The sequence below is a fragment of the Phycodurus eques genome, chromosome 17, assembly GCF_024500275.1.
Source record: "Phycodurus eques isolate BA_2022a chromosome 17, UOR_Pequ_1.1, whole genome shotgun sequence".
In the NCBI taxonomy this organism is placed as follows: Eukaryota; Metazoa; Chordata; class Actinopteri; order Syngnathiformes; family Syngnathidae; genus Phycodurus; species Phycodurus eques.
The window spans coordinates 19,391,528-19,405,090 of NC_084541.1; the positions used below are offsets into that span (position 1 = coordinate 19,391,528).

Below are 13,563 nucleotides of genomic sequence, written 5' to 3' on the forward strand. Positions count from 1 at the left end.
TTTGTTATTACCTGCCCCAGCTTGTCATGAATTATCACCGAGCCAATTAATGTTAAACACCAGGTGCCTAATTCCAAGTTTTGGACAAATGCTGTCACAATAGCTCAGAAATGTAATAGAAAACATACCAGCACAAAATGGAATCAGTCATGAAAACGCTGGATGTTGTGTATTAACTCTATAAATTATGAGCTGATGTGTAGCGCTAGAAAGAAATATATATATATATATATATATACATACATACACACACAGTGCAGTACTTGAACATCGTTGTGTATTTCACGGCTCTGACATACAGGTTTTGAGTAACGTTAAAATGAAATTAAAACTAATAAAATTGACTTCTGAAAACGTCACTGCAATTAAATTGTGCTCTTAAACGGTTTTTCTTAACCGTTGATACAGTACATAATAGCTCAGATTATGGCTGTATCACATTTGGTAGGTATCCTGAAGGTTGCTGGTCAGTGTTTTAAAATTAATGATAGTCAAAGAAGCAGTTGCGACAGAGCTGAGGAATTTAATATTTGTAAAAGTGCCGTTAAACTGCTCACGAGGTATACAGTTTGATGTGACAGTTATGCCAGCTGACATCATCGGTGACTAACTGAAATGGTTTTCATTAGAATGTGTGGTGAGACAAACATTTGCAAGTCATGTTCTAATAACTGAAGAACAATAACTGAAGACTGACGCTGTGACTAATAATACAATCCAGTGATTTAAAATGGAGGATTTCTTTAACAGTTATGGTCTTATTTTGCATTTACCCACAACACAACAATCACAAAGTTTGTTGGCACCAAAACTACAAATGTTCAAGCACAAACAACTAAACGACCAAATAATACATGCCTGGTGAGGTTCTCAGCTTTCTGATATAAATCTTTCTAAATATTGCTGTTTTTAAATGCAAACATGCAAAAAACAAACAAACAAACAAAATCTGCCAATGAACATTAACCCAAAACAAACCCATTCAGACTTGGGACGTCAATATCTCAGAGGTTTTGTGTAAGGAGTGATATTGCACTGCTTTAAAAATCAAACTAATAAGATATCACGCACCGCGGTGTCTGACGTCTTATCAGTAGACCCACGAGACAGGCACCCACTGTGGAGTGGAGGTGACCTGCTCCAAGGCCTCTTCCACACCTTTCACACTCTCATCCACATCATTGTTGACTAGAATCAAATCAAAGAAGTGTCTGTAAGCCATTAGGATGGCGTCCGACTCCTTCTGGATCATCGTCAGGTTCTCCGTCTGGGACGATAACACGCAGAACACAAGATTAGCTGCTGGATTCCTGAATATCCTCGTTGTGCATTCAAACAACGATTTGTCTCACCTGAGGTGCCGTGTTGGTGGGTGCGATGAACACCACAAGAGGAGCAAAATCAGCAGTCCGCAAGACCTTCAACGTCTGCGAAGAAACAAAAAAAAAGACATGTTTCAAATTGAAAAGATCATTTTCTCGTGCATGAGTAGTTCGAAAATCTCCCATACTAAGAGTCACGTGTGGTGTAGCGTTTTTCATACGAATACTGCATACTGTCGTTGTGACTTTACTACTACGTTGGCGATCGAGACTACGTGTGTTGCAACTACAGATTCGGTGTTGTCGGAACGGAACTCAGTCATAAACTGTGGAACCCCGTGTCCAGTACAAACCTGTGGTTCTACATCCAGCAGGGCAATTTTCCCCTGCTCGTGGATCTTTTGGATGGTCTCCATTTTGGTACCAAACATATTTCCCTGGAAGCTGCCGTACTCAAGCAGCTCATTTTCTGAGATGCACTTGGTCATGGCGTCGTTGGAGATGAAATAATATTCTTTCCCGTTCTCCTCGTCCTTACGTTGTGGTCTGGTGGTGTCTGTGCAAGTAAAGTTAGAATTGTGAAAGACAAGCTTGTCGTTTTAATGTAGTAAAGAATTATGTAATCTTCTGTACTACTTACGTGGTACAGGGTAAGAACATTTCTCAGGATATTTGGTCAGCAATGAATTTTTGATGTGACTCCTCCCTACACCAGGTGCGCCTAAAACAACACATTCCAAATCGATTGAATAGTTGCAATCGTATGCGACACTGTTTTATTGCGTTCATGCTGATAATATAACATTCAAACCCATGTTTTTAAAAATCAAATGATTATTATTCTGTCTCCTGTTTTAACAGTCGCTAACACCATTGACATTTGTTTGTTATTATCATCACCTTAATGCTTCATTTATGTTCCTAGCGGCCACAGATGAACGTGAGGCAACGTGGGCGGTCGGCATGGGCAAACGTGACAGGCCGTGATTGCCGGGCCAGATTTTGAACATGTCAAAAAGATTTGCCACGGCAGTAATGGTGCGTATGAAGAAAGTAGTTGGCTGTAGGAAAACAGGGTGAATGCCACAAAACGTGCCAGTACGTAATAAGATGGACCAAAACTTGAAGGTGGTCCATATGGGGACAGAAAGCTTACGTACTCCACGTATTCCCTGGCATCTGACGATCCTTTCAAGTTTTGTCGTGTTCTGCTGTGTTTGGAATGCATTTTCTCCTGTTTTGTCACAGTCCTCCCAGCAAGCTAGGGTGTACGGTAGCCGTCTCCTTGCGTTCAATCGCGGCGCGTCTCGGCTTTTGACGATTTACGGGCCTGATGCGATACGGGTGTTGCATTCTACTACTGTCTGACACGGTCTGGTAGGACCCGGCCGGGGAGCTTAATTGGAGTCCGCCGTGGCCACTAGGATCACAATGTAAGCCTAGCATAAAGCGCTTCGCTGCATCTATAGTCAGACTGCGCCGATGTCAGCTAGAATGCTACGATATGCCGACATATCAACCTGCCGTATTCATGACTTGAACATTTCAACACAGCGACTTTCTCAGTATTACCACACACACTGTGAGGTTACTGAATTTTCTAGCTTGGAAGTATATTAACATAGCATTAAGGATGGATAACAATTGTACTTTTTTGTTTTTTAAATTACCAGAGAAATGAAACTTACCAATGAGCACCAAAGTTTTCCGTTTGAAAGCAGGCAGCCGGACAACCTCCTCATAAGAAATCACATCCAGCTGGTCAAAAACTGAAAGAAAACAAAGACACCAATTTTGGTTGTAAGAAAACAATACAATGGGTGTGACAAAAATACGACGCCGGTGACACACTTACTGGAGCTGTGCTTGGCCAAATACTTGTCTTTGCACTTCTTTTTCTTTCCGAACGGGCTCCAGGACTGACTGCCGTCTTTGGCCTTGCTCTTACTTGCCACTCTCCTGTTGGGGAAACACAGTTTTGGGGCAACATTTTGTTCAATTTTCTGCTGTGCTCAAATGAGGGCCACATAATTATATGAAGCCTGAGACAATCAAGTCATGAGAAAGCCTAAATGCTTTGAGCGCACACAAGAATGTTCCAATCAAATGAATGAAAAAAAAAAATAATAATACAAACCAATGAATGTTTAGCAAAGCATATTGTTTTGATTGAGAATACTAATTCATATGAATTGTAGCAGAGTTGAATATTATCATCATCAAAATTCTGAAAATTGTCTTGTGTTGACTGAAAATTGATGAAGTGCACGTTTTCAAAGGTGCACTCATTTATGTTGCGCAATGTAGATAGAAAAGCATTGACGTGGCATTGATAGTAGCACTTACTGAGCTTCCGAGAAGGCAATAAAAGCGTTAAAATGATCTGTGTTAAGTCAGGCTTGATACAACTGCATACGATACTGCAACATATATCATCGCACAACCATTCTTGGAGCTCCGGCGACGGTATCAGTCCAGCAAAGTCTGCCGCACTGCTCTCCACTGTGCCTTGCCACCAGTTGGGATCCTGCTTGTTGATGATTTGAATGATGTCGCCAGTTTGAAAACCCAGACCGGCTTCTTTGCACGGGATGAGCTCATCTGTGGACGGGTCGTAGTTAAACTGGGCCCTCATGTACGTCTGCAAATCGAGAGTGCAATACCGTGAGTTTGTAAGTAAGTACGTGACACAATAATAATGTGCTTTTATCACAGACTTTCGGTGTTTACGACAATAGATAAACATAGACCGATATATTGTATCTGTATAGCGTAATGCTATTAATTGTGTGTTAATGAACATTTTCACCCAAGCAGACCATGCCTCGTTTGTTTATACTTTTGCTATTACCTCACAGGCTTTGGATCGACTCTTCTGGTTGGAAACAATCTTCATTGTGACTATTCCATTGGTTTCTTTCTGTAGGAAAAATAGGGCAGTTTAATTGTCATGGTGTAGTTCAAGAAAAACAAGGTTTTGCATGTGTTGTGTTTTCTTTTAATAACGCCACATATTCAGTGTTAACACACCAAAATCTTTTGTAGCTGATCGACTGTGTGGTCCGTCACACTTTTCCCGTTGATTTCTGCTATCTCATCACCTTCGTGCAAGGAGCCTGAAAAGCGGAAGGAATGTAATGTAATAAAAGCAGCAAACGTTCTTCACTGACTGCAATTGTAACGTATAGAAAGCAGCAAGGTATCAAAATCAGCCCCGTGAGCCGGTTCGATCACATCAATGTGTGAATTACTACCTTGTCTGTGTATAAAGCCCCCGTGCAATATCCTGGCCACCGTGCATCTTTGCTTGTCGTTCATTTTTAGCGTGACCCCCTGCAGATGAAAGAAAGATCATGTTGGGGAATGAATGAGGAGGAAACAAGCAATATTTACCCACATTACCTTTTGGGGGCAGGGGGTGTAAATGTGTTAAAAATATAAAATGTACCATTGGTTCCGAGGGATTTTTTTCAAACATGACTTCTTTCATTTTGGTCAGCTCGGTGCCATTCATGTATCTGACACTTCCGTTGGTATAAAGCTCAGCACCTTTATTCTCAAATCTTTGCATCGCAACCTGATAAAAAAAAAATAAACAAAAAAAAAGAGAGAGAGAATATATCATAATATTACAAATGAAAATGAGGACCTCTGGCATCCTGAAATGTTCCTATTCGCTACAAGGAAAGCCTTTTTCTAATTGCCAATGTTTCATTTGCGGTTTCAACACATGTCCTAAGTTAAAAATCAACCCGGCATTATTAACACCTCATTAAACACATCCAACGATCTGCTCCAACAGGTTCGTGTGGTCATGGATACCACCAGAGTCATCAAGGGATCCCGTCGGAGAACAGCAGTAAAGCCAGATGACATTAACTGTCTTGGATGACTCTTGCAAATAAGTCATCTTTAAGGCATTTATACATTATGGGTTGCAAAGATGAGGCCAGACCTGAATTCATGACCTGCGCTTGACAACTAAATGAACTCAAATCAAGACGACCGAAAGCAGGAAAGCCCTTTCTTTACAGTTTTGCAAAGGCTAAACGAGGAGGCCTCTAACCTTTTCTGCCTCGACTTGCTGTGCATGTTAATAAATAACCAATACAATGAAAATATATGAATCAAAATGCATTGCGGTTTTTATTGCTGGTTAAGAGTCAAAGCGTGACAATCTAGTTTCCAGACGCCATGCTAATACGCCCCCTAGCGGCGCTGAGCAAAATTCGCGATGACGAATTGGATGGACACTTCGGGCAAGGTCATGAAAAAAGCGCCACTTGTTGAAACGTCACAGCATTCCCACAATGGTTCACGCAGTCATGCTGCTGCCGGCTAGGTTCGTAAGGTGGCGTTATCGATAGAACAAACGCAAAAGAAATAAATATGTATGCCTGGTATCTTATTTGTGTTTTGTACTAAATCTGGTCGTCAAAGAGTTGACTGAATGTTGGAGTCGTGGAAGTCTAGATCCACGCAACGTGATGCTTATTTGCCAGCCTGGTGCTATTCGGTCGGCTTTGACAGAGGAAAATATTGGAGCGCGCCAGCGGATGAAACGACACCCTGTGAGATCCAAAAAAAAGCCGCCTTGCTCCTCACCTGTGCGGCGTCAATAAGCAAGAACTTGCCAAAGCCACAAACCATTTGGGAACGTTCTGCAGTTTTCCTCCAGACGTGAGGAAGGAAAACTGAAACTGTCACAGTCATGTGATACTGGGCTGCGAGAGGCCTTTTCAGGAGGACAATTTGAATTCGAAATGCCAGTGGCAAAGCACGACGACGACGACCCGCTTGCCACCTGAATGGGGAGCCTTGGGCCTTCCCAAAGTGTTTCCCCGGCCCACTTCATCAGGGTATCTAATTTACACGAAGGGCTTCATCTAGCACGTCTGATTAAGTGACAACAGAATCTCAAACTAGTTCAAGATAAAAATGATCTTGTTTGATTTAAGATGGCAAGTAATGGATCTATAGGCCTAAACGCTACCATTCCCCCCTTTCACGACCCATTAAAAGGAAAACGACAACGTGGTGCTGCAGCGATAAACACATCAGCTTCCAAGTCATCTACCTAAATTCCGATGCTCCGTTACTTGCCACCGTCTTAGAATATTGCTTAGTTGGCATTTCGGGGCTTTGCGTGACCCTTGATCACCATTCTAGTCAGCAATCTCCACTGGGAAGACTTCACTTACTACATCAGCAGTAAGCAGGAGACCGAAGTGCTGAGGTCAGAGGAAAAATAAAATAAAAATAATAATAAAAAGTTTGCTCTTTGTCATGCCCCTCCTGTCGCTCAGTGCTGAGTTGACAATTTCACGCGGTCTCTTGGAACCATTTGTTCACACCATTCCCCCAGTCTTGCATAACATTGCACCATGATCCGTCTTGCAAGTAGGACGTGCCTGGACGCGATGCACTAAATAAACCTCAAGTGAGCCTACTTTGTATGCAAAACAATACCGCAATCGTGCATTTTAAAGTTCATTTCATTAAAAAAAAAAAAACTTAAAAAAAAATTTTAAAAAACAAAATAAAAAACACGATGATGTTAGAAGCTTGTTGACCCCCTCGGCTGTCCCACGATTTCCGTGTGTATTTTTGGAAGGTGAGTGAATGCAGACGTGGAAAAGCCTTAATGGTTTAATGAGGCGTCTGTGCTCGATCCGGTTGAGGCTGAGGTGACTCAGCTTTCAACGAAACCCAGCCCGGACCCCGCGCTTCACTTCCACTCCAAAATAACATTGAAGTTCGACTGAAGACCCGAAAGAAAATCCGCTTTTCAAATGTCGTTTTGCACTTATAAGGCAAGACGACGGTCGTGTGCCATCTCGCGTCCCCGGAAGCAAACTGACAAATCCGAGTGTTTAAGAATAAAGGTGGCAGCGACGACTTACCTTGTCGGGCTTTGGTTTGGTTTGCAGAAGCTGCTCCAGGTACAGATCGGAGAGGGCTGTCCGGACGGAGTCCGCACGGTCCAGTATCAGAGTCGGTTCGTGTTTATTGGATTTTAGCGTCATCTTTCCGGTAGAAGAAACAAAAAAAAAAAACGATTTGGCCCCCGTGCAAGGTCCGCGAGAGGCTGGAAAATGTTGATAAGGACTGCTGACGTTCTAACGTCGCCTAGATAAAGGTCCAAGGTTCTGATCGGCTGCCTGCATGAGATCCACTGCGAGTAAACAGGGCAAGGATCGTGCTGCCTTCACGTGCCGACCACAAGATCACACATTGGAGTGTTCGCTCCAACACCGACACCAATTACTGTGTTTCTTTCCAGAAATCGGATTCAATGGGACCTTGTACGGCACCATTTTCCGCGGCGCTGCCTTTTAATGTTTCATATTAAGGCGGCACGTGTGCACACGCATATCACATGCGGAGGGCACATACGGGCGTCGTCAAATGTCCGACAGAACATGAAGGCAGCACGCCGCAGCACCATCGAGGAAGCCCGAGCGGGCGAACGGTCCCGGGATCGCGTTCGGCGACTCGCGAATACGCCACATTGTAACACCGCAAATACAATATACCACACCAAACGGATGAGTTGGTAGAAACTACGACATTTGGCGTCGGGCTGGAGGAATGCAGATCCTTCCCTTGGTCATGCCGAAAACAAGCAAGATTCGTGACCATATCTGGATCTTACTGGAAAAGCAGCAAAAACAGGGTTCAGTTCGACTTCCAGCCAGCTTATCGCGATACTGGTACAAAACAGCGGCATCCCGTGGCCAATACTAGTACTACTAGTGTTACTATGACAGTGCTGTACTACTACTACTACTACTACTACTACTAATAATAATTATAATAAATGTGGGGCCCGAAGGCGAGCGCCTTCACCCACGGGAGTCTGGGCGTCCCTGCTACAGCTCCCGACCTCGGATAAACGGTAGAAAATGGATGGATGGGTAATAAATGTTGTGTTCGCCGATTTCCAGACACTCAAGAACACACTTGAGAGATTCTGTGTGGTAAAAGGACAAAAGGTGTCGCAAAAAACTCGATACAGAATGAACGACAACGTTGTCTATATAACTATTAAGTTTGACATAAAGTAAAAACTGCCACACCGACAGTCTACCGCTATATGGGGTTAAAAACAACAACGACAAAAAAAACAGCAGTTTAAACTGGAAAAGGTCTGCGTCTTTAAGAAGACTTCACTTTGTGCCACCGGTGCAAAAATCGCTCCGCCTGCGCATGCGTCATGTAGTCTTCGCAATGTTCGCGACGAACCGCTAGTTTACTAAGTCGCACGTAAAATGGAAAGTGCTTCAGAACTCCTCCAGGTCTTCTCATGTTAGGATAAAGTCGCTTTGTTGAAAGCCGCTTTTAAAAAAAACACTTTTTTTTAAAATTTTTAATCAAATTGCGATCGTGAGAGCTTCTGTTCTGCGACGTAGCGGACATGATCGGGACGCTGAGCAGGAGCCTGCGAGTCGCTGTGGCGCACGCCCGCCGCCCGTCGCCTCTCCCCAAGACGCAGGTCCGACGGTGCGCCGGCCCGCCGACGACTCTGCGCCGACTCCAGGACAGTCTGGGTGAGTTGCGGCAAATGCGGACGCCGGTTGCACGGCAGCTGTTGCAAAATGCGCCTTTTTCGGCACGTGTGTGTACCAGAGCTGCATTACAGAGGCACTCGGATGCATTTGGACTACGTGTGGCTGAGGGATCACTGCCGCTCTGCCGCGTCGTACAACTCCCAAACAAACCAGAGGAACTTGGACACCGCAAGTATTGACCTCCATATTCACCCCGATCACATCCGAGTGGAAGACGACCACCTCATCCTCACTTGTAAGTCAATATTGCCTGCCAACCGGAGTTGTGAAGAGTCCATCGCACGGTCGAATAAAATCGAATACGAAAAATGCCTTTTTAAAAAGATCATTCAGTTCAGTTTTATTTATACAATGCCAAACCACAACAGAAGTTGTCAAAACCTGAAGCACAAATCCCGCAATTCAAACCACATCCACCATCACAATCCGAACCATCGCCTCGAATTCACTTCTCCTGTGTTCAAAACCAAACAAAGGGTTCAGATCGTGCACACCAAATATATATTCCAAAGCCGAAACATATTCACCGCCGAGCATTCGTTGGACACAACGTGAAAGAATTTAGTGAACAGAAAACGTTGATGTGCAAATGCATTTAGCAAGAGAAATATCACAGTCAAAGTGACATCTACATTCCGCAACAAACACATTAGCACTTCTCCGATGACTTCTTCCTTTGTTAAGTGTTATTGTTTAATGGTTCACCCAGTACAGTCATCCTTGAGGAAATGGCATGTTTTGCTTGAGTGTCGAAACTGGATACACGCACTAAAGATACCAGACCTATACGATTGTCACTATTTGTGGAACCAAGGTTAGACATCAACCAGCTCAAATTTGGAGCTTGGTAAATGTTGCGGCCCAGAGTAATTGTTCTCGTTCGGGATTTGAAAGCCGTTCAACTCGTAACGTGCGGCGCATAAAAGGACAACGAATGCGCATCCCCTTGCGCCCACCAATAAAGTCCGCTCACACTGCCAATGGACGAGTCAAAACACTTTAAGGCTTCAAATATCAAAATGAGATCAATGCAAATATGACCAATTGTACAGCGTCCTTCAGTTGCAGGAGCTCGGCCAAAATGCAGAAGGAATAAGTAGGAAAATCTCAAAAATGCCTCATCGTCTTTGATTCATGAACTCGATGCATTTTCAGTTGACCTTCAGTCAATTCTATTTCTCGAGTCCCCGCCCCGCAATAATAATAAAAATTAAAATAAAAAAAAAAACTCTGCCCACCAGATGATTCTTCATTTGGCGGCAGTCACACAACGAGGCGCAATAAAGCCGCCAATCATTAGCTCATGTTAACTAACTCGGCAGAAGTGCGGAAATGGCACGAAAGCGAATGAAAGAAAAAGGTGTGGCAAGTGGTGTTACCTCGGAATAATGCAGATGTATATAAAGTTGAGAAAAAAGAGAGAAAAGTGCACACAATTTGACTTCAAACTGCTTTTATTGTTTTTAAAAAGACTGTGTGTGTGTGTGTGTGTGTGCTAATTTCCTCAGCCACATCATTTCTTTTCAGTCTCTTTTGAAACTATCGCACAGTTGAAGTGTCCCGAAACCACGAGCTGCTTCACACCTGCAGAACTCTCCTCTGCTTTACATGACACAAATAAAAATTCTTGTTATTTTTTTCGTTTTTCTTTGCATCCTAGGGCCTGGTGGTCACATATCAAAATACAGCCTTAGCTGGCTCGCTGAGAACAGCTATGAGGGGAAAAAGCAGAGCACCGTACAGCCACGCGTCCTCTGGAATGCAGGCATCTATAATAACGCACATGTACCCTCCTCCCAATGGGACACATTTATGAGCAGTGATGACGAACTCAAGAAGTTTCCTACAGAACTATCTTCTCTACGGGATCGCGTTTGTAGACGGCGTCCCTGCTACAGTCGAAGCCACGGAGGCCGTGACTCAAAGGGTCAGTCTGATCAGGTATACGCAGAAACACTTCGATGAACGATACATTCGCGGGCGACGTTTTTGTCGAGGAATGCAGCATTCCCAATTGCATGTGTTGCGTTAACTGCTCCACAAGGGAGACGACGTACGGAAGAATGTGGTGCTTCACTTCAGATTTCTCCCGAGGAGACACTGCCTACAGCCAGCTCGCTCTGGACCGCCACACAGACACGTCTTACTTTCATGAGCCGTGTGGGTAAGTGGGAGGGAAATAGTCTTCCCAGAATGCACGGTTCAGCTCAGTTCACATATTAAGTGCGCTTTTACACACTACTCACGAAGCGTTAGGGATGTTCGGCAAGAAACGAAAATGCTCTATGACAATCTCTGAAACTTTTGAAAAATACCCAACTGTTCGATGGTTCATTACTTTTTGCAACAACTCGTTGTTCTCCGACAAGGAGCCGAACGGCAAAACACACAACAGGTGTTTCACTCCATGAATCATTTCCTCCTTCGGTTCAAAATGGTGTTCAAACAGTCGTCTTCATCGTGCTGTTCACATTTTGACGCCATGAGTTCAAGACAATTTGAGCCGTCGTGCAGGAAGTCCTCAGGATGAGGAGGTGGCCACTGAGTTTTAGAGTGTCGTCAGCAGGTTGCAACAGAGACCGGAAGAGTCACAGAAAGGCATTCTCGGAAGTGGATCGGTTCGATTCATGGATCACACACCTGTTGCGAAGTTTGCTGTTCAGCTTCTCGTGAGAGAACAGCAAGTCGTACAAAAACAATGAAAAACTGAACGGCTGGACTTGCACTGAAAAGTTTCGAGAAGGTCAATTTGAGGTGTAAAGGTTATAGTGCATTGTAATCGTGCTGAAGCCGAATATTTGTGGGTAATGCACTGTATATCTTAAAGCAATGATATGAACAATACGCGATCTCCTCCTACTAACTTAGTAGTTAGTCAAGTGCTGGTCATAACAGATAAGCAGAAAACAACAAAATGATGTTTTGGTCCAAATTTCTGCTGTTAAAAAAAATGCCGTGCTTGGTTGTAAGGTTTATCAATTTGTATTTCTTACTATCGCTTTGAATCAAAACCAGGAATATTGTCGTATACTGCAACTGTAGAAAAACTGTGACATCGCCAATGTGTGCTGCTTGTCACGCTTTTGTTCTCCTACAGAATTCAGGTTTTTCACTGTCTGAAGCATGAGGGAACTAGAGGAAGGACTCTGCTTGTGGATGGTTTCTACGCAGCTGAAACTGTTCGTCTGCAGTCGCCAGAACACTTTGAACTGCTTTCCCATGTTCCAATCAGACACGAATATGTCGAAAGTACGGGCAGCCACCATAACCACATGATAGGCATTGCCCCCGTCCTAAATATTTATCCTTGGAATAATGAACTTTACTTGATTCGGTATGTCTAATGTCACGCTTGCTGTTATTTGACAATGACTGCTTTTATTTGTATTAAAAAAAAAAAAAAAAGTCATTTTCCATCATCAACAGGTACAACAACTATGACCGATCAGTGCTAAACACGATCCCTCACGATGTCGTTCGCCGCTGGTATGCGGCTCATCGAGAGCTGACCGTGGAACTGAGGCGGCCACAGAACGAGCTGTGGGTCAAACTCACTCCGGGAAAAGTAAGACCGCTTCTCATTTCCGCCTGTAAATATCCAGAAAGGCCAATCGCACACTTGGCCAAATTATAATGTCAGACGCAGAAGTGATTGCAATGCAAAATGAACATTTTTCATCCTCGTCATCGCTGTAGGTGATTTTCATCGACAACTGGCGGGTCATGCACGGCAGGGAGGCTTTCACTGGCCTGAGGCAACTCTGCGGATGCTATCTGAGCAGAGACGAGGTTCTCAGCAACGCACGCATTTTTGGGCTTCAGGCGTAATCCCCGTCCGTCGAAGAGAGCCCCTTGCCTTTGGAACCTTTCACCCCGTGGAGTAGGCTTCAAAGCATTAAACGGTCTAATAAAATCAACTCATCACACCCTATTGATGGAAACATTTTATATATTATCGGCTAAAAACACATTGTTACTGTAACTGCATTGAGATGATAGCCCCCTTGTTCACTGGAAGCAGGAGCAGTTTGGAGGAGTGCTACAGTGCACATTCCACAAGGCAATAACGATGCTAAAAAAAAAAGATGATACACAAATGGAAAATGATAAACCAATTGGAAAAAGTAGCTGGACACAGTTACATGTTTTTGTGTGATTCAGGAGCATGTAGAATAGTGAGAAGGAAAAAAAAAAAAAAAAAAAAAGCAATGTAGAAATGGTTAAAATCATTGTTTGAGTTGCTAGTGGAGCAATAAATGTAGACACCCTGACAAAACCACTAGTTATCTGTGATCCAGAAACCGGAAACCATGTTAGAGCACCCCTCGTAGTGGCCCCACAGTTCCCAGCAAATTTATTGGACAGAGATTTAATGACAGTATTGGACATTGCAGTTGTTCCATTCAAAGATGGAATGATGGCAAAAAGACCGGGCAAAGAAAACAATATCTATGTGCGTGAGGGCCATGGGACTGCACATTTTTATTGGACTTTGGATTTGGTGAATGTGCCCCTTGTGTGGGTAGCGGAAGAATTGCTTAGATGTGCTGAAAATAAGGTTAATAAGCCTGGAGACAAAAAAAAAAAAATATATATATATATATATATATATCAATAATAATTTTGCAAATCATATTGAGATACAAGGAGACCCCTGCTCCTGACGACAA

General features: G+C 43.5%; 2 protein-coding genes across 2 annotated transcripts; one reads left to right on the forward strand and one right to left on the reverse strand.

The window, feature by feature from the left end:
* Positions 1-503: 503 nt before the first annotated feature.
* On the reverse strand, positions 504-7,715 carry mpp1 (MAGUK p55 scaffold protein 1). The gene is made up of 12 exons (XM_061702480.1): positions 7,226-7,715; positions 4,771-4,899; positions 4,577-4,655; positions 4,353-4,438; positions 4,174-4,242; positions 3,767-3,963; positions 3,178-3,281; positions 3,011-3,091; positions 1,963-2,043; positions 1,676-1,878; positions 1,353-1,427; positions 504-1,267 (listed from the first exon to the last, which is right to left on the reverse strand). Exons 1-12 carry the CDS (start codon positions 7,346-7,348, stop codon positions 1,091-1,093), a joined length of 1,404 nt encoding a protein of 467 aa, XP_061558464.1. The 5' UTR covers positions 7,349-7,715; the 3' UTR covers positions 504-1,090.
* Positions 7,707-13,049, forward strand: tmlhe (trimethyllysine hydroxylase, epsilon). The gene is given in 8 exon segments (XM_061702482.1): positions 7,707-8,872; positions 8,952-9,128; positions 10,554-10,732; positions 10,734-10,834; positions 10,938-11,057; positions 11,991-12,227; positions 12,320-12,458; positions 12,590-13,049. Coding segments are annotated over 8 exon segments (1,218 nt in total). The 5' UTR covers positions 7,707-8,739; the 3' UTR covers positions 12,722-13,049.
* The last annotated feature ends 514 nt before the right edge of the window (positions 13,050-13,563 follow it).

Bases quoted from the DNA above. Each gene is read 5' to 3' on its own strand.
- mpp1 (XM_061702480.1), bottom strand. From the start codon at position 7,348: ATGACGCTAAAATCCAATAAACACGAACCGACTCTGATACTGGACCGT. The intron at 1,428-1,675 runs GTTTGTACTGGA...GTTTCTTCGCAG, and splicing joins TGCTGGATGTAGAACCACAG to ACGTTGAAGGTCTTGCGGAC. The intron at 1,268-1,352 runs GTGAGACAAATC...TTATCGTCCCAG, and splicing joins CCACCAACACGGCACCTCAG to ACGGAGAACCTGACGATGAT.